We start from the raw sequence: 26544 nt of genomic DNA on the forward strand, positions 1-26544 counted from the left end.
TTGCAAGGACTTACCTAGATAATGTTGTATTTATTGGTAATGACGATGAGTAAGGACTTCTAAAGCCTGATCCAGGCGAATATAAACTAGGGGTGTGCCTGAAAAAAAAGGTAAGATTTTGTTAATTTTTTTTTTTTTAATAATTTTTTAAAATTTCAGATTTTTATTTAAAAATTTATTTCAGGATAAATTAATTTTTTATTAAAAATTTTAAAATTCATATCAAAAATAATTTTTATTTCAGGTGAGTTTGTTTTTAAAACTATTTTTTTAAATTTTTATTAAATTTAAAGAAAAGTTTTTGATTTAAAAAAAAATATTTTTTTTTTACTTTTTAAAAATTGACTCTAAAATTTGAACAAATTTCAGTTAAAAATTTATTTAATTTTTTTAATTTTAGAAATTATTTTGAAGTACTTTAAAAAAATTCTCTTAAATTTAACTTAAAAATTTTTTTTTTTTGAGAAATTTTAATAATTTGCATTTTTTATAAATTTAACTGAAATTAAACATTTTAAGGAAATTTGTTAAAATTGAAAAAAATTGATTAAAAATTTAAATAAAAACCCAAAAAAATATTTTAAAGTTTTTTAGATGTTTAAAAGTATAATGTGATCAATAAAATTTTTAAAATTTGACTTTTTTTTAAATTTTTAAAATTTTATTTATTTTATTTTATTTATCATTTTTGAGTATTAAACAATTTTTATAATTTTAAATTTTAATAAACTTAAACAAATACAGTATAATCTCCCAAAATTTTTTAAAACTCTGAGATTCGGCTTATTCTTTTTTACCTCAAAAATGTAAAGTTTTAACAAAAATTCAAGTTTTATGCTTATTTAGAATATTTTTAATAAAAAATGGTGTAAAATTACCTAAAATGTCATAAAAAAAGTGTATAGTCTACAAAACACTCAAAGTTTTGATTATTTAAAAGAAAATAATTTTTTTTTTAATTTTTCAAAGAAAATTATTATTTTTGTTGAAATTTTTTGTTAAATATGATTTATTCAGCTAGTTTTAAAAAAAATTAGGTAAAACTGATCAAATATTAAAAATTTTTCTTGAAAAAATAAATATTTTCATGAATTTGGAGGTGCCCAATTTGAGAATAAAAATCTTATTTCGTACACTTATTTGAATTTTGAGTGCCCATTTTGGGAGATTATACTGTATTCTTAAAAACTTTAATTTTAGTAAAAGTTATTTAAAATGCAAAATTCTAAAAAAATTATACAAATTTTCTGAAAAATCTCAGAAAAAAATTAAATTAAAGCTAAATTTAAGAAAATTTTCTTAAAGTACTTCAAAATAATTTCTGAAATTAAGAATTTTAAAAGATTTAAAAAATTTAATAAATTTTAAATTTTTAAGCTAAATTCAAGACAATTTTTCACTTCAAATAATTTTCAACCGTCAAAAATTTCAAAAATCTACCCTTAAATTCAAAATTTTACGTTAAGAAAAACTGTTAAAACTTACCATGACGCTGCCATTCCTGACATGTCGGGACTTAGAATGGGATAGGGATACTGGCCAGAAAACGGATAAATCGCCGGCCTTGATAAACCTAAAAAAAGAAGAAGAAAACGAAAATGAAAAAATTAATTTAAAATTCCTTCAACAAAAGATTTTCCTTTTTTACAGTAATTGAAGAGCACTTGACAAATTAGTCAAATTACGTCTATCAATATGGAAAAATTCCAAATTACATCGACGACGACAACGACAAATAATAACAAGTAAGTCCTTGTGAGAACTTTCCCATTCATTATTACATTTAAAGAATTTGAATCATTATTTTACTCCCTTCAGCGAATTATTTGAATTTTATAACGACAATTGGGAGAGAGAGATACATATTACATACCCTCCAGTTACAAAAAAAAATCGTCATTATACAATTTTTTGGTTAAACACAAAACAAATCCCTGATGTGACATATTTTAGAGGTGAACGCGAGATCATTCGAGTAAAATATAAAAAAAAAAGATTTTTTGAAATGGGTGTGTTGACAATTGCAATGGGTTCGTATAAATAAATATATACATAAATGAATTGAAGTTGTAATTGCTCCGGCATATTATTGCGTTTCGTATGTTGTTGTTATAAAAGCATGCCAAGTTAAGAGGGCATTGAAATTGGAATAAATGTACGTATAAGCAAAACAAAAAAAAGAGAGTTGTCGACAACAACTATACAAAAAAATGCACATATTAATAATTTAAAAAATGTTGCCCCAAGTGTCGTTACGACGACGACGACTCTAAGGTACTTGAATCTGATTGTATACTTTTTGAAAGGATTTTTTTTGTTTTATTTCATTTCAGATTTTAGCATTTGTACCCAAATTACTGCACTCTTTAGAAAATGCACTACTTCAATAAAATTCTATGTGAAAATTGCTTTTTTCCCATAGAGCATTGAATCATCAAGTTTAATACATTTTCACATGACGACAAGTTCGCTGATAAAAAGTTGTTATTGGGATGATAACTCGTAAATGACGATGTCTAACTATCGAGCTATTATTACCTATCGTCGTAAACAACCGTTCGACTTATAAAATATTTATTGCCGTAACAAAGTATTAGCTGACAAGAGAATTATGGTTCAAAAACTAGAAGAGTCAGGTCTAAGAGAGTTCATTAAATATTCAAAAAGCTAGAGAGACAAAAATTATATTTGCAAATTAGCATAACGTGAATTATTAAAATCTTTTTTGAATATTATTATTACCCATTTGTAAGATGTAAAGACTTTAAGTAAGTGGCTTTAAACAACAAAAAAGTACACATGTTATGAGGTGAGTATTATGAAGTGTGTCGCTTTTTTACTGCTTTATACAACGTGTTACAAAAGTGTCAGTGTTAACCCGCTTCAAAGACGAACAAATTGTTGGGTGAGTTGGAGCAGTGACATGGCATGGAAGGGCTGTATTGAGTTTGGTAAGAAATAAATATTTTTTATCTTTTACAGGAATAACTCTGATTTGAATGAATTACAAAAAGTACAAAATCAAGCTTTAAGATCACTGACTGAATCAAATTGGTATACTAGAATCTGTGATATGTTGAAACAAACTGAATTATTGAGTGTCAAACAAAGAATAAACTTTAATGTACCTGTCCTCATTAACTTATAAATGTGTCAAAGGTCTCTTGTCTGATTATCTAAGAGTCAACATAGAACATGTCGGAGATGTTCAGTCCTATTCATTAAGGAGTAACAATCAATTAAGACCATCAAGGTACCTTTAAAACACAATGATGCCATTGCTGAAATCCAAAGCTAAAACTATCCCGAAAAGAATGTGAACCAAATCAATGAACGTTTAATATAAAAATAACTAAAAAAACTGTGATATCATGGCAACAGTATAACAAGGGCTTGACGATTCTTCACATGCCAGTTTTCTTTTCCATTATATCACTTGAACAAATCTTAAAGGACCAGAAGTTATTTGTGGACAAGGGTTTTGTGTTAATTTTTGAATAATTGAAATGAAAAGCCAAGCAAAATATCAAAGGAGATCACAAATAAAACCAATTTTGTACAAAGAGGTAAAAGTGTTCAATGAAATGACAAAGAAATCTTTGACAAACTCTGATTATCGAAGTCGATATCGCATCATGAATCTTATTCTAAAATCTAGCTTTAAAGGCTTTAGTAATGAACTTATCCTTGGACTTCATTATCATGTTGTAAGAAGAAAAGTTTCATAGAAGATACAAAACTTGACTTGTGAATATCTTCATGAAATCTATCTGAAAAGCTTATGGTCCATACAAAGAACGAACTAAGGTGAACCCCGTTATGCTCAAGTTCAAGCTTAAAACTTCGAATCTCTTTAAAAAGCCATCATCAGTAACTCTTAACTCCATCCCTGCCTTCAATTTTAACTAAACACAACGAGCAAACATGACTCAGGTACCTCACACAAGTAACATTTATAAAGCCATTATTTGTTCAAATAAAACAACAAAACCGAACAAAAATCCGTTCAAACAAAATTTCTCGCTGCCTGTTTGTTGCTGTCGAAAACAAAAAATATGCAAATAAGTAATAATAGCTCAATCATTCGCAATGTGTAATAAAAAAGTATCCAACAAAATAAAGAGGTAAGACACCAATTAGACACATTTGTCGTCGTTTGCGGTTACAAAATTCATGTTTCGCCCGATAAAATGGCGCAACGAATGCGAATCAATTTTTAATCAAAGTCAACCGTTTTATTGAAGGAGTAAAAAAAAAACGGGAAAAGGAAACCACATGACAAAGCGGGACAATGTTGACAGTTAAAACGATAAATTTATTATTTATAACAAAACAAAATGACAAGCCGTGATTTTTCCGCTTAACAGGTGCACAAAAGGATTTCTTTATGAATTTCTGCAAAACTTTGAGGTTTTGTAAATTAAAGACAGAAACCAAAATTCATTCATTCGAGGTAACCTTCAAGCGCACAAATCAACAAACAATCACGAACATTTTTACAACTGAAAAAGCTGTTGTTGTTGTCTATCAATTACTTTCGCTTGAAATATTCTAAACCCTCTTTCGTATTATTTTTTGTTGAAGAACACACGCAATCCAGTGTGCATTGATGCTCTTGCTAGCGTTCCATTCAACAAAAAACAGACACCGGATTATAAACTTGTGTCATCAGAAATGATGATTAAAAATTGAATGAAAATGCAGGCAAGCAAAAAATTGAAAAGCTATTACAACTCGAAGAGACATCATTATTATTACAGGCATTGCTGAGTACGAAAAATTTAAAGGGTCATAAACCCCGTTGTTGTTGTCCCTTTTTTTCGTATTTAAATTATGTGACAATTTGTTGACATTCGTTCGTTCCGTTTGGAACTTGATAATATTGTAAAATTACGTAATTGATATGGTTTGGCCAGGGACGTCGCAGAGGGAAATGTTCGTTATTGACAGATTGACAATTGCGACGTCACTGCTTCAATTTAAAATCTAGATTTTAATCCGAACGCATCATGCCATTTACCGGAATTGAATACTACAAGAGGAGATTAATTTCAAATTGGGTTAAAAAAAAGTGCACATAAGGGTTTTTTTTCGTTATGCAACTGACTGATTGATTAGCTCAGAAAAAAACCCTTTTTGAAAGCGAAAAATGTTTCCGCGATAAAATCGCATGAAATTTGTCATATATTTAATATTTTTTTCTGTCGCAGATTAGATCTGCGCTCGAGTAATTGTTATGTACGACGTTTTGTTCCACATTTAAAGACCATGTACATAAAATCGAGAGAGAGATAAAGTGATAAGATAAGGAACGATAATAATTTTATATTACTCGATGGAAGTATAGAGGTCGACAAATTTTTATGACAGATGACGAAATTTTTTTTCAACGTTGTCGTCGGAAATAATTACAAGGCACGTACCTATTGCTTTTGGATCTAGTTGATAGGGTGGGATTCCACAATGAGCGGGAGGAGGCGTCGTCAGATGATCTCCATTGTGACAAAAAAACGGCGATAATCCCATTTTGTTGGCCTGGAAAGAGAAAAAAATTATTAGAAAAATTATCAAAAATTACAAATTTATTGAATTTTACATCCTGCGTCGTTTGCGGAGGAGCAAAAATCATCCCAATTCTTCTAAAATTATTCTTAAAAGCTTTAAATAGTACGAAATTTCACTTTTAAATCCAAAATTTATCCCGAAAAAATATTTGTTTTGACAAAATTGACCAAAACTGACATTTTTGAGGATCGTAAAAGGATTAAGTAACAAAATCTCAACTCAAGTCATCGAAGAAGACTCGAAAGTACTTAAAAGACCCCCATTTTGCTAATCAGCTGTTGGCGACATGTCAGTTGAATGAACCAATTGTTCATTTCTAAGCGATGTTTAGAAACCTTAGAAATGTTGAAGGCATTTAAACAAAAATTTATTATTCTAAAAACAATAAAAAAGCTAAAGAAAAATGTTAGCACAGCAGGAATTTAGCTGTCTGTTAAAGATACATGTCGCTGCTCGTCATTTGCACAAATACACACATGTTATTAGCAATAAAAAGCTTTGTTAATGGCTCTCGTTCGTTGTTTACTTTGTTTCGCATTTAGCGGTTAAAAATTTGATTTCGGATTTCGTCGATAGAAGTTAATTTTTAAAATTTTAAAAAATTTAATAAAAATATTAAAATTTTAAAAGTGAATTAAAAATTTTTACAATTTTTGTTCGTGAGGAGTACAAAATTGTGAAAAAAAATTTTAAAATATCTTAAAAATATTATTTTGCTAAAAAATTATTTAAAACTTTAAGTAATTTTAAAGAAATTTCGACTTGCAAAATGAAAATTTTATAGTACCTAATTTAAAAAAAAATTTTTTTCGATCATTTTTGAGGAGTATAAAATTGAGAAGTTTTTATAAAAATACAAAAAAATTACAAAATTTTAATAAATAAATAAAGTTTAAGAGAATTTTAAATTTATAAATTTTTAGGAAATTTATGTTAATTTTTTAGAGAAAATTTGAGAGTATTAATTGAAAAAAAATTAAGTAAAAAGTAATATTTTTAAAAAATTTCACAATTTCGTACTCCTCACAAGCAAAATTTGTTATTTTTTTTTAAATTTTAATATTTTTTTTTAGTAAATTTTCGAAAATTGTAAAAATTAATCGATTTGTTTAAATTTCCGAAATTCAAAATAAAATTTTTACTGCATTGAGGAGTATGAAAATGTGAAAAATTATTTTTTTTTTAATTTTTTTTTAAAAAATATTTTAGGGTTTGAAAAAAATGAATAATTTAATTAAAAAATAAAAAAAAATATTTTTAAATTACACAAAAAATGTTCAAAAATATTCAACAAAAAATTAATAAAAAAATGTCGCAATTTTTTCTTAATTCGTTAACAAAATTTTGTCAAATTGCACCATCAAAATAATAAAATTTCCATCAAGTACCGGCAGTGTGATTATGGTGTGTCGGTCGGTTGTTGTCGCCGAGTCGACTCCAAAAAACGTATAAATCATAACGTGTTGGCGACAACGATTTTGCCGCAAAATGCAAAATATACCTCATTTAAATGTCAGTGTGACAATTTATGTCGTTTACGCTTATGAGTTATTGCGGACATAAAACATTTTTAAGAGATTTTCACCAAAACACATTTATTAAATTTTCATGTGTGGCAAGAATCTAATTTTTTTCGTAAAAAAAATTTTTTTCGGAGGAAACTCAAGTAATACACAACAATTCTGCTCGTTCGATTGGATAAAATCCGAAGGCCGTCCTTTATTTTTCGATACATGGAAATACATTTTTTCCATTTCCACCCACACGTCGCACACTCCTCATTCTTTGCTGTACGGCGCGTCGTGCGGCAGTAGTGGGAGAACAACAAACAACAATATGGAGGGTAGATTTTAGATTAAACGGATTCTGAGTAGTATGTATGCCGAGTAAGTAGTCTTCTTACGAAAAATTTTATTCTTCTTCCTCTTTTCTTCTCTCTGTGGCTCGGTTTCGGTGAACGGAGGTTTATCAGATTTTGATATTAAAGACGATTAAATATAAATACAATACGAGTAAAATCGAATAATAGGATGAATAGATGGATGGAGGAATATTTATGTAACAAACAAGAACTTGTTTATTTCGTTTTTTTACTTTTTTTTTGTATTTTATTGTTGTCATTCATGAGACGATGAGACTCGAAGAAGAAACGGATTCGTGCTTGATATGTTTGTTTTTTAATTTTATTTTGAATTTATATGCCTTATTAGTGTCTTGTTAGTTAGTTATGATGATGACGGTGATTATATATGCGTAAATATAAATAAATGTAGTGGATTTTTTTGAGAGAACAGGCTTGAGCATTTTTTTTCGAATTTTATTTTGACTTTTTTTGTTGTATGGTGTCTCGTTTTTTTTTTTGAGAGTTTTTCGTCAAAAAATTAAAATATTTTATTTAAAATCATTTTTTTTTAAATAAATTAATTTTTTTAAATAAATAAATTTTGTGTAATTAATTTCATTAAATTTAATTAAAATTTTAATAATTTTAAAATAAAATTAAATTTAAAAAAATAATAAATAAAGTAAATTAAAATTATTTAAATAAATTAATTAAATAATAATTTCTTTTGTTTTTAAATGAAGTTTATTTTTTTAAATTTTTTAATATTTAGGTATATAATTTTTGAGCAGTTTGGGCCTCAAAAAAAATATTTTTTGATGATAAAAATTTATTGTTGTATAAAAGTTAAGATTTTTCATTCCTGAAAATTTAATAAAAATTAAAATAAAATTAATTTAAATGTTAAGTGTTTCTTTTAACTTTTAGCAATTTTTTAAACTTCAAAAAAAATTTAAAAAAAATTATTCAATTAAAAATAAAATAAAAAAATAATAATAAAATCAAATTATTATTTATTGTTGATGAAATAAATTAAAACTATTATTAACAAAATTCAATTATTAATAAAAAAAATTAAATAAATTTTTGAAACTTCTCAAAAAGATATCTTTTAATTATTTAATGTTAAAAATTTAATTTAAAATTTATAGCTAAAAATTTAAATAATTCAATTTTTTTTAACTATTAACATTTTATAATCTTTAAAAAAAATTTAATTAAAAAAATTTAATTATTAAAATTTAATTAAATTTTATAATATAATTAACATGAAAAATTATTTTAAAAAAATAATAAATTTTAATTAAATTAATTTAAAATTAAAAATAAATATTTGAAAAATTTAGAAAAAATTAAATTTAATTTTCAAATATATTTTTTTTTAATTTTTTATTTATTTAAAATTAATTAAATTAAAATTTATTATTATTTTTTTAAATATTTTTTCATATTATCTTAATTTAATTTTTTAACTTAAAATCATTAATTTATTGCTAAAATCGACAAAAAATCCACAAATAACTTTCTGTTCCAAATTTCACCAAAAATGCTCTTATTTCGTACCAAATCCCTCATAAATCCTTATCGTCATGATCTTCAAAGCAATTTTAATCCCCATTCCATCGAAAAACAAATCATTTTTCTGTCATCCTAAGCTTAAATAAACGCTCCGAGTTTAGTGCTTTCCTAAAAATAGCATGACGCAAACCATTTACTTGATTTTATTTCAAGCTGCGTTACAGAAAAGTCACACAGAGCGAGTTGTCGTCGTCGTCGAAATCGAGCGCACGCACGATTATTTTTTTTTATTATTAAAAGTGTGGGCTAAGTTTTATCGATAAACATTTTTGTTTTTAGATAAAAAGACACTGATAACGTCTCTTAATGATGTTTTAATAGGTTTGATTCGATTTTTTTTTCTGAAATTGTACCTGCTTTAAAATGTCTCGAAAAAAATTTTTTTTTATTTGTTCTATCAAAACTTGTCGTCTTGTTAAAGGCCATTTATGGAATAGTGTCACCTGATATCGAACTTCGAGCGATAAAATAAACATGATAAAAAAAAGTTGAAAAGTTTTTGTCTTGTTTTGTCGAGAAATGGAGAAGAGTTTTAAAGTTGAACAAGTGAAAAGACATTAAAGTCGTCGTCTGACGTTTTCCCTTGAAATCTGAAAACTTTACAAGGACGTTTCGCTACGTCGACGACAATTTCCATAGAAAATTTTCTTTAGAGAGAGACGACACAAAGAGAATCAATTTCAAAAAGTTTTTCCTTTGTACTTCTCTCTCGTTTCCTTAATTCAAATTATCATTTTCTTTTGAACTTTGTAGCCTTAATTTCTCCAGACTCGACTCGAAGGGTAGACAAGAAGACACACAGACACAAAAACGCTTATCTATTCATTCATTTTCCTACCACTTTGACATGGAATGCCTTTGAAGTTTTCATCAACATTTATTATTATCAGCTCGGGACAAAAATCGATATTTTAATCGTCCCATTGTCTCGATATTTTAAAGCACCCTCGATAAAAAAGAGGTCTTTAATAATAATTCTTTGTCGAGGTGAAAATTTAATTTCCGCTGAATTTCCCAACTTTCAGGGAGATTTTTTTTTTTTGGTTCAATAATCCAATCAATCAATCAGTAAATTGATCTCGAATTTTCTTTTCGTTTCAGGTAAAAAGTCAAGAAAAATACTTGAGCACGTCGTAAAAGCAAGCATTATTAAATTATAGATAATTTTATTTGATAAACGCGCGCGTCGTGGTTTCGCCTGTAATAGTAGTCAAGAAAAGTGAAACAATGTTCCGATAAATAGAGTTGATGGTGTTTCATCAAGACATAAGTAGCGGACGTGATAATATTAATAAAGAACAAAAAACTGATGAAATTACGTTTGCGGGAAAATTTTCTTTTAATACTCGAGAATGAAGAGGTATTTTTTTTTTTTTGAATTATTGAAGAAGTATAAATTATTTTTTTATGTTTTTAAGCTCAAATAGTAAAAATTAAGAAAAATTCAGAATTAATTCATAAAAATAATAAATAAGTACTAAAAATATTAAAATTTTTTTTTTTATTTAAATTGAAATTTTTTTTTTAACTTTAAAAATTAAGTTTTTTAATTATTTATTTTAGAAAAAAAAAAATATTAAAAAAAATAGAAATTTTTAGTTAGAAAATTTTTTTATGATTTTTTTTAACATATTTTGCTGAAATAAATAACAAAAAAAATAAATTTTAAATAAATAATTTTTTTTAACTTTAAAAATTAAGTTTTTTAATTATTTATTTTAGAAAAAAAAAATTATTAAAAAAAATAAAAATTTTTAGTTAAAAAATTTTTTTTATGAATTTTTTTAAACATATTTTGCTTAAATAAATAATAAAAAAAAATTAAATTTTAAATAAAAATTATTTTTTTTAAATAATTTTATTCATAAAAATTGCAGTTTTTAATAAAAATAATTATGAACAAAAATTATTTAACATTATTTAAAAATTATTAATTAAATAAAAAAAATATTGAAGTCTAATTTATTTTTTTTTTGTTAAGAAAATAATTTATATATTTTTTTAATAAATAAAAATAAATATTAAAATTTATTTATTTTTTATTTAATTTATATTAAATATTTATTTATCATTTGAAAATTTATTTAAAAATTAAAAAAAAATAATATAATTAATTTAATTTTTTATTATTCAAAAATAATTTAAAATAAACTAATATTTAGATATTTAATTTATTTTTCATGAAATATTTTTAACTGCAAAAATTTGAGATTATATATTTTTATTTTTTTTTTCTTGGAAAAAAATTTTTTCTTGCACAAATTTAATTTTAAATGTTAAAATTAAATAAAAAAATTTTTTTTTTGTAAAATTAAAGGCTTTTAAATTATTTTTCAATCCAGTTTTTGGTGAAAAATTGTTTAAATATTATTTTTCATTCAACAAAATTTGTAGAAAAAAAAATAAAATATGAAAATTTAATTTAAAATTAGCAGAAAATTATTAAACGATAACTTCATATACTCAAAGAAAATTTTAAAAAATTAAAATTATTTTTTTTATTATTAAAAAAAAACGTAAAACGAATCAAACTCCGTAACAAATTCAAAATCACATAATAATTAAAGTCTTCATATTTGCTCAGCAATTCGCGATGAAAATCTCATTAAAAAGGTGCGCACCAATCATAATTGGAACACGTGTTTCTTTCATCCTTACTCGTGCATCTAATAACGCCACAAAAGAAGAAAAACTTGGAAACAAATGAGCAATTATTCCAAAGAACATGAAAAGGAAAAAAAAATAAATGTTCAAGAAAATAAATTGCTTCTCAAACATCCTTCATTCTTATTAGCATACTTTTCGCGCACCTTCACTTTTGCGCCGCTACCCGAGTTCAAAAAAAGCAAAAAAAAAAAACAAATTCGAGCAAAAATGAAATTACTGCCATCAGCAATAGGTGTTCCTGACTGATGACATGGGATAAAATGTGATGTACGCCATAATGTAATTTTTCCGTCGTACGTCGGAGTAAACGTGAATATTTTAATATAAAATAATGTTTACTTTTATTTAGGCAGCATTCGACGACGAGAGAAAAGGAAAAAAGGAGGAAAAACCTACATATTTATTTATTTTAAGGGGAGACCCTCGATATTATTTGCCATGTTGTTGTTGTTTTTTTCGTATGGCAGGCGTGCAATGCACAAGGCAGGGAATTTTATTTTTTTTTTATTTCGAAAGATCAAAGGAAAACTGCGTATGACATGCATTAAAATATGTAGAACTGGGAAAAATGAACATTATTGCCTTTATTACGATGATTACTTCTTGATGACGACGACGACGACAGGCGTAATTTCATTTATTTGCAAGCCTAATTTTTCGTTAAGCTTGTAATCATCGCGTCGGACCCATTTTCATCTCAACTTTAATAATTTCGGAGCATGCGGAATACGAGAGACGTAAAACTTAAAGATGGCGTCTCCTGTACCGCAAATTTTATAATGAAAAAGCTCAACGATTAAGAACGAGTCGGTTGGTACGCTCAAGTGTAAAATTGGGGTTGCATAATTAATATTCGTGTTAATTACTCGTATTTACGTTACAAGCGAATAAAAAAAAACTTAATAGAAATTTTTAATTAAAGAAAAAAAAATAATTTTTATAAGATGAGCAATCTTCCATTAAATATTTAACGTGATGAGTTTAAATTCAATGATTCAATAGAAAAAAATTTTTCCTCCTTTTTAATCTGGAAATTTTTTGAATTTTTCTCCATTGTTGCTATTTCAATATACGACAACCTTTTGAATGAATAACAATGAATGGAACTCCGATACACGGAGAGGAGGAATGAAAAGACATGACATGGAAAGGCACGCCAGTAAAAATAATGAAATTCTTGACGTTTTATTGTTGTTTGTTCGATGTTCGACTACATTTCGATTGTTCGCTCGTTCTTTCAATGCAATGGATCAAGTTACAAATTAAATTGGAAAATATTTTCGATTCTAATGATTTTTCATCGAGATCAGAGGAGAATACTTTAAAAATTTAATTTTGTATTTTTGAGAAGTTTTTAAAGTTGTTTTGGAATTTTATTAAAGATTTAAAAAAAATAAATAATTTTTTGTTAATTTTTTTTAATAAAAAAATAATAAATTAATCAACAATTAATAAATAATTTTTTTTTTTAAATGATTAAACATTATTAGAAAATTGTTATCTTATTAAAAAATATTTTTAAAAAAATAATCTGTTCAAAAAAATATTTTTTATTACTAAAATAAAATTTAGAATTTTAATTTATTTTAATTAAAATAAAATAATTTAATATAAAATGAAATTGAAAAAAAATAAAAATATCAAATAAAATGTTATATTATATTACTAAAATTATAAAATATTTTATTAATTAATTATTTTATTTTTAATGTTTTGAAATATAATTTCTTTTTTCATTGCCTTAAAGTGTAGAAAAAATATTAAAAATAAAATTAAGGAAAAAGAAATTATATTTTAAAGTATTAAAAATAAAATAATTCTTTATTAATTTTTTTTTATTTTTTATTTAAATATTGTAAAAGTTTTAATTTTAATATAATTTTATAAATTAAATAAATAAAAAATTAAAATATTTTAACATTAATTAATTTTTTATTGTAAATAATTATAATAATATTTTTATAATTTAATTTTTTGATAAATTAAATAAATAAATTAATTATAAAAAAAATAAAAAAAAATAAAATAATATTTTTTATAAATAAATTTTTATTTTATCAAATTTTTATAATTTAGAATTTTTTATAATTTTTTTTTAATAATTTATTGATTGAAATATTTTTATTTTATCTTTTTTTAATTAATTTTTATTTTTTTTTAAAGAAAATTAATTAAAATTAAGAAGTTAAATATTTTTTTTTAAATATTTATGAATTTTTGTTCATAAATATTTTCATTTTTTTTTTTTTTTTTGAAAAAAATAACTGAAGAAATTCAATATTTTAATACAAAAAAAATTTTTTTCACCTTTAAAATATTTATATTTTTTTTAAACTTTAAATAGAATTTTTAAACGTCAGTTGAAAGAAAATAAAAAAATCTTTTTGATAAAAAAAATCCTCCCAAAAAAAAATCAAAATGACAAAAATAAATAAATAAAAAAATCGATCGACAGTTATTCACGCAAGCTAAACGTTTGTACAATACGACATCAAAAAGCAGCGTAAAACCTGACCAATTATTGCTTTAAATGAGCTCTATTAACGTTGACAAGTAATTACGCTGCTGCCTGCCTGTTCACTAACGATGTGAAACAAGAACATGCGCGGCGCTTCATCTCTTTACTTTACTTCACTCTGTAATTATCTCGTTGGGTTTTATGAATTTTTCATTTTTCTAACAAGGCAATAATTGAATTTCTAATCACGGACGACGGACTTGTCATTAAATTTTATTTTATTAGATTTTTTGAATTTTATTATTTTCAAAAAATAATAAAATTATTTAAAAAAAAATAAAAACATGTGTAAAATAATAAAGAAAAAGCAATAAAAAATGCAATTTAAACTCAATTTAAAGCAAATGAGGGTGCATATGCTTAATAATTACACAAGTACAAATACATTTCAATTTAGTGTCTGTTGGCACCATGTTATTATCTCATCCAATCCCGATGTCTTCGGAAATTAACCGAGCACGGCATGGCATGGCACACGTATAATTATTAATTAACCTCTTGCATAGCGATGCAAGGCGGCATGTCGTTCTCCATAAAACGCATTTTAACATAACAATTTTCAAATAAACGCATCCTTATTACAAAACACGACACCGGGTTAAGTGACCGTGAAATTACAACACACGAAACACAAAAAAAAATAATAAAATTGCATTTTACGAAAACTAAGTAAATAAAAATGTAACAATTATCCATTTAGTAGCAGAATGGATAATTTTCCGTCAAGGGTCGGGTTTTTTTTTGTTCCGTAGATAAATAGTAATAATAATAATAAACATCAAGTACTTACGGAACACAATGGAAAATTATGATGATCAACCAGATAATATATTTATTAATATTTTTAATGCACCGAACAAACAACATAATTGAAAAAAAAGTATACCAGGAAAAAATTTTTATCGTTGCAACTATTTTAGGGGATGAGCGTCCCCTAAGCATTCGTTTGTTGTTAAATATCATGTAATACATTTGTTTGCTTTTGTTAACAACAAATCAGAAACGCAAAGGGAGATGACGATTTATTATTACTTTATTTATACACGATTCTTAATGTTTGTCATATTATTACTTGCCCATCATATTAACAGGTTATTTATTATTAGTTATGGTTTTCAATTCATAATCATAATAATCATAAATTCTCTTCCATTTATTATTACGAGAGGATTGCTCATATCGGGAAAATATTTTTCTCATCCCATCTTGACTTCGAATTTTTTTTTTTTTTTTTTGTTTGTCTGAAAAAGTAGTCGAGTGGAAGAGAAGACCGTAAGTGGACAAACAAGAAGTTTTTGTGTGTTTTTTGTATTAAAAAAAAAGAAAAAAAACGGAGATGAATAGGAAGGAAAATCCATTCGACGATGATCAAGATGAGGGTAATTCAAAGACCAATATTTGTAGAAAAACTTTCTTAACGCACTGGCACTTTCTTTTCTTTTAGGATGTTGCAGACAATTCTCGAGAGGAAGGACAATATTGATCTATTGGTTTATATGATTTTCAAATCAAATAGAATAGTGAAGAGGATTTTTATCGTCCATTATCTTGATTAATTGGAAGTATTTAATTTAATGACAATTTTTTTTAAATTTTAAAAATTTAATTTTTATTTTATTTGAAGAATTTATTTAATTTTATTTTTTTTTTTTTAATTATTTATTATTAATTTTTTAAACTAAAATTTTATTTAGTTTATAAAAATAAATTAATTATTTTTAAAATTTTAATTTAATAAAAAAATAAATTTTTAATTTATAAAATTATTATTTTTTTAGGCTTTTAAAATAATTTTTTCTTACATTTGATTTTTTTTTCTAAATTTTATATTTTTTCAATTTAAAGAAAATTAAAAATAATAAATAAAAAAAATTAAATTTTATTTTCAAATTAAATTTACAATAATTTAATAAATTAAAATTGTATATTAAATTTAACAATTAAAAAAAATATAATAAATTTTAATTAAATAAAAAAAAATGATTTATAAAATTATTATTAATTTAATTTAAAAATACAAATTTTTTTTATTTATTTTTTGGAATTTTCTTTAAAATAAAAAGATATATAATAATGAAAAAAACTAAACGGGAAAAAAATAATAAAAAAAATTAAATTTAAGAAAAAATTATTTTGAAAGCCTAAAATTTATTGTTAACTAAAAAAAATTTAATTTATAAAATTAAAATAATAATAATTTTATAAATTAAAGTTTGTTTTTTTTCTAATTTTTTTTTCGACAAATTAATAAATTTTTGTATTTATTCAAAATTAAAATTAAATGTTAAAAATATTGTTAAAATTTAAAAAAAGTTTCAATTATTTATTTATTTATTTTTTGTAAATATAAATTTAGTTTAAAATTATAAATAATTAAAAAAAAATTTAAATTAACAAAATAATTAAAAATTATTAAAAAAATTTAAAATTATCAATTTTGTGAAATATTAAGTTCCTTGTAACTTTAAAATTTTAATTTTTATAATTTTGTTTAATTAGCTTAATTTTTAATTTTTTTTATTAATTTTTATTTTATTTTTTTTATAATTTTTATAAATTCTTCAGGAAAGTTTCAAAAAAAAAAATTCATATAGTTTCAAACATTCCCTTAAAAATGTAAAAAAACTAAAGCATTTTTGCTTCAAAAAAATTTTGTATCAGGTAATTTTTCATAAATACTCATTTAAATTTTCTTTTAATTTTTATAGATTTTTCAAAGTCATTCATTGCTAATTTTTTTTTACATTCAAATTTTTTGAAGTGCAGTTTCAGTAAAAAAAAAAAAAAATGATAAAAAATTTACCATCAAAAATTTCATTTTTTTTTTACTTTTCGAAACCCTCCACAATTTTTTTACGGTTATTAATTGCTCTATAAATAATTGCGGTTTAGAACCCCTCAATTATTTTTTGTATGTTTTCCTAATAATCATAACAATCATAAAATAATGATGATGACAAAGTAACACAATAGTTGGTACTTCAGGATGTAATCATGTGCGAAGAGCAACGATGCGATCGACCAAACCAACAACGTGATGATGAAAAAAGTGTGCCGTATGCAATAAAAATGTCTAATTTCAATGTTAATATTGGTCTCGTTAATAGGGTTCTCCTCGCACATCGCACCCAACTTGTTCGTTCCTTGTTCTTCGTTCTCTCGTTAAATTGTTATTAAAAAAAATACGAGAGAGAAAAAAATTCACATTTGCTATAAATAAATGTAGAGTAATAATATATGTAGAGTAACCACTCGTTTGTAACTAATGAGATAAAGTGCATGTGTGCCTCCTCATTCATCGCAAGTAACAAGCACAAGGCAGGCGAACAAGCGAGAGTGGGTACGCTACATTTACAAATATGGAATTGGTAACGACGACGAGTACCTATAAAGTTTTTTTTTTCGTATTATTATTGTTTTTTTTTTGCTTATTATTCATTCTGCTGATGTGCAATTATGTTACATGCATTTTTGTTTTGTCTTATTTTTTATCTGGACATGATAAAATGTTGTATGTGATGAAGGTAGGAATAAAAAAATAAACATTTTGCATTGCAACGAAGAAAAATGCATTCGAGACTGGAGGTTAATGTTGCATCGGGGAGCGAGGTAACAATGATATACATTTTTAGTCGTCTTCGTTCGTCGATGCTGGAACAATGGCTTACAGTACTACCGATTTAATTTTTGCGTTAACGCAAGATGATAAGTATTGCCAGTCAAGTTATCCAGCCCAAAATTTATTTTTTTTATCGAGTTTTTATGGTGAAATTGTGAAAAATTTAGATTTCTCTAAATATTTTTTATTAAATTTTTTATTTTTTTAAACTAATTTTTTTTTATTTTTACAAATTTAAATTCAATTTAAATTATTTTATTAATTTATTTAACTTAATTTTATTTTTTTTATAAGTTTAATTAATTAATTTATTTTAAAAAAATATATTTTTATTTTATTTATTTTTTTTTTAATTTTAATTCAATTTGAATTAACTTTATTAATTTAATTTATTTTTTTAAATTTTTAATTTCATTTAAATAATTTTTTAAAAATTATTTTTATTAATTATTTTTTATTTTATTTATTAATTTTATTTTTTTTTCTTTGATTGAATTTGACCATTTAAAAAAGTTTTTTTTTGAGTTGAAAAAAATTAAATTTTGTCTTTAAATTATGTAACGTGGTTTAAAATCGAAATACAGTACTACTCTTTATTTCATTTAAAATTAATTTTCTGCTTTTTTTTGTTATTTTGAATAAAATTTTTTACGAATTTTTATTTAAAAATTTTAAATTTTGAAAACAATAATGAAATTTTGAACAAAAAATCAAAAATAAATTCCTGAAGTTCAAATTCGATGAAAAACAATACTGACGTATTTCGCCGAAAACAACTTTCATGATCACATGTTGATCTTAATGTCAAAACATAACCTCAAAATTTCTTTCTTTTTCGAAATTTCTCAAGTTGCGAGACGCCAATTTCTCCCAAATCCAGCGAAAAGTTGCAAGAGAAGAAGACAAAAAAGACGAAGATTACACACACCAGCAATTAACACGGTCTATACTTTGCACGATTTTTGTTCCTTCTTTCTTCTTATTTCTTCTTTTTTTTTGAGACAAGGCGAGAATGTGTGATACCAAGGATGCTAAAATTTCTGTTTGTCAATGGCAACTCAACACAAACTAGCGAGAACGAGTACACGGGGAAAATCAAATAAAAACTTAAGCAGGCAAGACACTCCCATTTTCGCCGCCAGTCATTATCATCATTGTATAGTTATCACATTTTAACAGGTGCAAATCACGCAAACTTTTTAGTTTCTTAATCGATGTCTCTATAAGAAAACACTGTAGGTACGGACGAAGCCACGAACATAAATACGGCATGTCAATTATTTTTTTTTTTCGTTGTTTTGGATTTTCTTATTATCTCTTTTTTTCTTAATAGAGTAACCATCAATTTTATGAAGCGCTCTATAATAAAATGGCGCTAATACCTTTTTGATGGACCAAAAGTGGCAAAATAAACAATTTTTTTTGTTGTTTATCAATAAAAGTCAAACTCAATAGCGGTATAATAACAATTTTTCATGCTCAATTTCTTGATGAGTGCTACCCTTCACTACCCTTTGAGAGAAAAAATAACAAAAAAAAAACGATTATGGGAATTATTACTATAAATATGAATCTCATTATAATCCACGTCAAACCGCATATAACAATATTTCACACTATAACAAGTAACGATATCATTAAAGCCACCTATAGCGGTGCGCAACACGATATGTAAAAAATTTGATAGACACGGGGTTAAACTGATGATGAGTGTCAGCGAACATATCGCATGCAGACGTATAAAAAATCTACTAGGAACGTGATTATTTTATTATTATATTATATTTGTTATATTATATTGCGAGCAATTTAGCCAAAAGCTATTTAAGTGTGAACAATTGAATGGAATTGAATTGAATTGAAAAACCAGACATATCGCTTAAGTTATCATAAATAATATCATGTTAATAATTTTTTTTTTTTTTGAATAATTCTCGACCTGTTATTATCTCGAAACATTGTAGAGAAGGGTTGTTACGACGACATAATCCGGCGTCGTTTAAGGGGTATTTTTTTAAGGAGAGACAGGGTTATTGTGTTTGTAATTTTACATGCTCTTTTATCGTGTTACGTAAGATGCTCAGCTCGGGATTAATTTCAAAGGATTCAGGTTGCACTTTGCTGACTACTTCGTCAAGGGATTACCGTAAACGAGTCGTTTTTCCAAGTATTTTAGGATTGTAGAAAAAATTAGTTTCGCAAGAAATTTATTTATTTTCTTGCGAAACTAATTTTTTACAGTCCTAAAGAATGCAGTGAAAAAACTATCTACTATAAACTGAGGTAAGTAAAATATTTTTCCGAATACAAACCACGAATTTCAAATCAGCTGATTTCATCATTTCATCGAAAAAAAATATGGCATGAATTTTTTTATATTTTGTTAGGCCTAAAGTAATCGAAAAAACCTAAATTTAAAATTCTGGAATGAGCTTTTGAGATTTCTAACATTTTTAGTGGGTTTGAGGGTTTTCAAGTACCTCTTTGGCATACCTAAAAATACTAAAAGTGCCTAAAAACACTGAAGCTCATTTCAAAATTTTGAATTTAGAGTTTTTCGATTATTTTAGGCCTAACTGAGACCAAAGCATGAACTCGTGCCATATTTTTTTCGATGAACTGATGAAATCAGCTGATTTGAAATTCGTGGTTTGTATTTGGAAAAATACTTTACTTACCTCAGTTTGTTTTTGTAGTTTCGAGTGATTTTTAATGAATTTCAGCAGAATCAAAATTGAACCAAAAATTTTCTTAAACTTAATCCAAACCAAGCTTAAATTTTAAAAGATTTGCAGCAGAATCGGGCTTCAATTTTTTTTAAATTATTCCAAATTAAGAAAAAACTTTACAAATTTTAGCAAAATCTACTGAGAAACACAATTTCCTTACAACGAAAAAAAATCCGTATCCAATTCACAGACAAACATTGACACCATCGCCATGCAATGTGTAAGTGATATTATTGATTTTTCACATTCAGACCGGAAAACGAAAGGGATGGCAGGCAAAAAGGATTTAAATTTACATACAAACATCGTTTCTACAGAGATCTGTACGTGCCATTCTCTCTCTGTTGTCACAGTAACCGTTTCATTCCATCATCGCATCGTACAAGTTTGGGAGGCTTCACGTACTACCAAACAACAAAAATGGACGGAAAAAAGCATTTTCTCGCTAACGAACTAATTAAACGAGTTTTGTTCCTAATCGCCAGTCATTTAGCTAATTCATGGAACGCATTATTCATCACATTTGAATGCAAGAGAAAAACTTTTTTTTTCTGCGTGGATAGTTAGAATCCAAAAACATAGAAAATTTATGCATGCCTAGGCATTAACAACTTTCCAAGAAAGAACAAAGTGTCTACAGGAGAAATAATTGCTAATTACCAACAATAACACTTACCGCACAGCTACACGCCGCGCCGCGCACACCGCACAACAAACATTAATGTTATTATTAATGAGTTAGCAGTAACTAACTGTGTGTTGTTGCCTACCTCCTCGTAGATAACAAGTTTTTTTTTTTGCGCAAAGAGTCTTTCTCTCTCTCTCTTGTTAAACGGAAAATAAAATAGTTGTAAATAAATTATTTATTCTATTGCTGCGCTGCTGGCTGGCTGCATTAGAAGCGCACAGCGATTAAACGATTGCGACGATTGAAGTATATGGCGACCAATACAACCTTCTTTCGTTTTATTTATTTTTGTCATAGATAAACGGAAGAAGGTAAAAAAAGAGAGATAAGGAACGCTTTATTGGAATAAAACAGCGCGATGCAGAAAATGTGTGGTCTTATGAATGGTGCAAAACCGGCTTATCGCAATGGAACTGATAATAGTATTTGCTTACTTGTCTATTTCATCGCTTTGTATTACAAATATTTACGATGTACTTTGGTCAATTTTGTCAGTTTTTATTTTTTTTATCAAAATCGTAAATTTAAAACTTTGTTTTTCTTCTTTTTTTTTCTAAAGGAGATAAGAAAAGTGTGTACTTACCATGGAAACCGGCAGACCGGCAGGGGCTCCATTCGGATATGTATAAGGCGAGACTAAGTATCCCATATTAAAACTAGATGTGTGATTGTGTGAGTCAAGCTTCCCTGTAAAGATAGAAAAAAATACAAAATTTAGTAAAAAATATTTTTTGACAAATTTTTCGCAAATAACTTCGAATTTTCGAAATGTTTACATTAATTTCGAATTTTCGAAAATTTGTATTGACATTTTTCGAAATTCATTTAAAAGATTTAAATTCGAAAAATGTACATTAAGGATTTAAAAATTATTAATAACAATAATTCGTATAATTCGAATTTCGAAAATTTATTTCAATTATTTACAAATTTTCGAAAATAATTTATAATAATTTCGAATTTACGAAAATTCGAAAAGTGTTTACAATAATTCAGAATTTTTAAAAGCTTTTGCTTACATCAAATAGCAATTTTTTCGAAAATATTCCTTTTTTCGAAAATTTTCGAAAATTTGTATTAACTTCTTTCGAATTTTCGAAAATTTATATTGAAATCTTTCGAAATTTGAAATATTCTTTAAGATCGTTCAAAGTTTTATCAAAAATGTACAAACCATTTTAAAGTTCAACAAATATTCTATTAAAGGTCTTTACAATCAGTTTTTCGAGTTTTCGAAAATGATTCTATAATTTGTTAAAATTTCGAAAATCATTCAAAAAAAAATTGAAAAGATTCAAAATTCAAATATTTCGAAGTTAATTCAAAAAACATCATTTAATTATTCAAAAATAATCAGAAATCTCTGAAAAAAAATCCATAAATCTCTCAATACTCGATGCCACATTTCATCTTTCAATTTAATTCAATTAACCAACATAGAAAAATCATCGTTAGCTCGTTCACTATGAGATAAGATTAAAATGACATAAAAATCCACAAATAACCATAATATAACAATAATAATATTAATCATCGAAACCATTTATTTCAACCTAAAAAAAAATGAATTTGTTGAACAAAATCGGAAACATGAAAATAAAATTAAATCATGTCTTGTCGCTCACATCATTAAACTTAGAGAGACGAAGGAAAAAAAATATCTCAATGTTGCAGCAAATCATTCGAAAAAATGTGTGTGTTTTATTACAAGCGGAAACGTTAAGTTAAATATTTTTAGACACTTCATTTTAAAATACATACATTCGACGACGACGACGCATAATGTGGTGTTATAAGATATGAACCAAGTGCAACATGTAAACAACTGAAAAAGAAAAGTGGCGGCTTCGCTACTGTTTTTTTTTTAATTTTATTTTTTGATAAGTGTGTCCTCATCGGTAAGTTTTGTTATGACAAGTTTAACATTTTTAGACAAAAAAAAAGGAACGGAAGATAATTCCTTTCTTTTTTTTGGGCTACATGGCGCAGGTGTATCGAATTACGATGATTTGCCGTTTTTAACTATGAAATGTGTAATTTTCTCATTAATTTAAAAAATGAAATGTGTGTGTTAAAAATGTAATTATTTGAAATTCCGAAGAAAAAAAAGTCAATCAAAATATTGAAAAATTGTTCAAAGAAAAAAATTTCAATAGAATTGTCACAAAAATAAGAACTTTAGTTCAGACGAACGTGAGAATCAATAAATTTGATTTTTTTTTGTAAAAAGGAAGCTTTCTTTTAAAAGAAATCCTTGTAAAAAATATTGCAATGTGCAAGATTATATTTCATTCTTTATTTGATTCTTTTTAGAAGGAAATGGTCGTGCACGCATCTAGAAGCAACAGCAGGTAGCAGACGAGCAAAAAAAAAATAAAGGCGAAATAATAATAATAAGGGTATTATAAATTTTTGTCATCTCATTGGTTTTGGTTTTTTTTTTCTTATACAACTTTTTTTTTTATATTTATTACTATTATATTGTTATTTGTTGTGTGTTGGAAATTAAATACAGCAAAAAAAGAGAAGAAAAAAATCAATAAATTAAGCCAACACCATTTGCCAAAGAAAACTGTCGTGACATTTGAAATACAAAAAAAAAGGTAAGAACCTCAAGAATATTTTTCTCATGATCTCTTATGCAATTTTTTTTAATGCCATTGTTTGTATGTCGCATGGATTTAGGGCATTATTCGTAACCTATAATCCCTCATACGAATTCACGGAATGACGTTATCTAATTCTTATGCAACTTTGGGTCAAGAAACGACTAATACTAAAAGGACGAGAAAATTATAGCTAACGTGTTCGCTTCCGAAATCAATAAAAAACACGCCGTCAGTGGTTCTTGCAGCACTATGAAAATCGTGTTTCACATTTCAATGCTTCAAAAGTAATTGTTGGTCATGAAAGTTGCTCAAAGGGATCATTCTTGGTAATGTCGTGTACACTACAGCGAGGTAAGTTGAAACGACAGCATGTCTGCTACTGTATTCCGATGCGATTTAATTTGATTCGAAACTAACAAAATATATTGGAAATTGAGGAATGTTTACTATTTCCGATTTGGACCATGCCCGTTTTGTTTATGCAAACAAAATTCCAAAGCAAATACCGCATCACACCATCAATTGATACAACCCAACTTGCTTTTACTATATTGCAAAGATATTCGATCCCCCACTGCATTGTGAAGGATGTTTGGAAAGGTACGTTATATGCATGTTAAATCACAAGAACAAATTCGAAATTTACAACATGTTTACTTTTAACAGGCATCTAACTCTGGCACCGCATGACTCAATGTAATTTCCTTTGTCTTTGCTCGTATCTTTTTTTTTCTATTGTTTCTATTGATTTGTAGATTTTTTTTGTCTTTTGCAGAAAGTTGGATAGAGACATCATACGAGGAATGGACAACATGAAGGGTTCCTCAATGCTTTTGTGGAGAAAGAGAGGAATCAATTTGTAAAACAAATAATAAAACTAGCGGGCATGGAGAGAGAGAAAGTCGACCTATATGTTTATCTTTTATGGCCACGATCCATGGCTTGGAATCAATTCTTCAAAAAAAAAAAATGGGATATAAAATTTGAATGTCTTTAACTTCATATAATAGACCCATTGATGATATCCATAAGATGAGTAATCAAGCAACTTGAACTATTTGAAATATTTTAATAATTTTTTCTTTACAGGAATTTCAAACTTTCAAAAACGATGAAGTTGCCAGCCTCACATTCAAAAAAAATCGAATTAAGACGTAAATAAAGCTAAACATGGAGAGCATGCTAAATGAAACAGAATTACTTGACGTGAAGCAAAGAGTTTACTTTAATGCACTGAAACTAATAGACAAAGCCAAAAATGATCTACTCCCGGAATACTTGACAGAAAAATTGACAACAGTGAAAGAATCACAACCTTACGTACTTCGAAGAAGAAGCGACTTTAGATTGCCAAATTATCTGACGAGTGATGCTTAGAACTCCTTTTTTTTACAAAAGACTGAAAGAATACAACAAAATGAAGCGAGAAGTATCACCTTCGACTAATATCAAAGAATTTTTAGTGAACTTGAAATCTTATGTGAAATCCAATTTTACATCGTATTAAACTGAACTATGAAAGTTGATATCAAACATTCACGAAAAATCCTTAAGACTCAAATTTACATGAAACTTGGAGAAAAAGTATGGAGATCGAAATAAAACAAATGGATCGTAATTAAAGCATTCCATTAAACATAACTTGAGCAATGAATCGCCAAAACTGGAGAGAAATCAATATGACCCAATACCGCTTTAATCGACACGATGAGATATGTCAAGTTCAAAACTTTCAATTTGCTCAAAGCAATAAAGTCCTTTGGAAAATTTCAGACTAATAACTTAATGTTCAATGATGCAATCAGTACTTACGCCTTATCTCAAGAAGACGTCAAAATAGATATTACATTTATGATAAGAATCAAATATCTTCCTTTAAAAAACCTTTAAGACTATTCTAAAGACAAGACAAGGAGATTAAACAAAACACCACACGTCATTCATGGCACGAAACGCCCTCGTGTCATTTCCTCGGAAAGTTACCTTGTGCTTCCCTAATGACTTTATGTGACACAAGTACCATAAAACGTAAAAAAGGAAAAAAAAAGTGTCCCTGCCTTAAACAAAAGCTTATCTGATTAGGATCACAATAGATACCATCGCATTACCATACAAAAGAGACACAAGAGAATTTTTATTATATTTTGGTTACAAATCTATTGTAAAAACTAACAAAAATTCGAAAAGGCCACCCGAATAGAAACAATAAAAAAAATACAACAAAAAATCAATGGATCTCGTTCTAAGACAAAAGGACGCATGTATTTATTTTTGTTGTTTTTTTTTTCTTTAACTTTTATTTCTAGAAAACAGCGTGCAATACCATAAATTAAAAAAAAAATAAAAAATCAACGGACATTTAAAATCTCGAATTGGAAGAGAGAAAAGAAGGTAATGGACAAGAAGAAATCAATGTGTCCAAAAAAATAAAATAAATGAAGCAAGGAACCACTCGGGCACCACAAAATGTGTTGATGATGATTAAATATAAGGAATTACAGTTCTTCATTTATTTTTTTTTATTTTTTTTTTCGTAGTTTTCGACGTGAATCGAACATGTTGATGAGAAGGGCATGAATCGAGCAGGTATAAACAAACATGTATATGAGTGGATTCCAGCATAGTTTCATGTCTTCTCTTGTGCTTTCTTTTGTGTATATATGTTTGAATTCTTCTACATCATCATCATGTTTTCTCGCATTCAAAATATTTTATTTAAAATCATCAA

General features: G+C 25.9%; 1 protein-coding gene across 3 annotated transcripts in view; it reads right to left on the bottom strand.

The window, feature by feature from the left end:
- The window catches only part of LOC134835903 (protein pangolin, isoforms A/H/I/S), a 70878-nt gene that overhangs the window by 22829 nt on the left and 21505 nt on the right, over positions 1–26544 (bottom strand). For 2 of the 3 annotated variants that reach the window (XM_063850908.1, XM_063850907.1), the window contains exons 4-7: positions 21791–21894; positions 5424–5535; positions 1486–1573; positions 15–98 (exon numbers count right to left, since the gene is read on the bottom strand). In XM_063850908.1, the coding sequence (XP_063706978.1) occupies positions 15–98; positions 1486–1573; positions 5424–5535; positions 21791–21894 (388 nt within the window). Of the gene's footprint in view, positions 1–14; positions 99–1485; positions 1574–5423; positions 5536–5596; positions 5711–21790; positions 21895–26544 lie in introns of those variants that run through there. The other variant, XM_063850909.1, reaches the window with a different exon arrangement.

This window comes from Culicoides brevitarsis, chromosome 3 (genome assembly GCF_036172545.1).
Source record: "Culicoides brevitarsis isolate CSIRO-B50_1 chromosome 3, AGI_CSIRO_Cbre_v1, whole genome shotgun sequence".
Taxonomy (NCBI): Eukaryota; Metazoa; Arthropoda; class Insecta; order Diptera; family Ceratopogonidae; genus Culicoides; species Culicoides brevitarsis.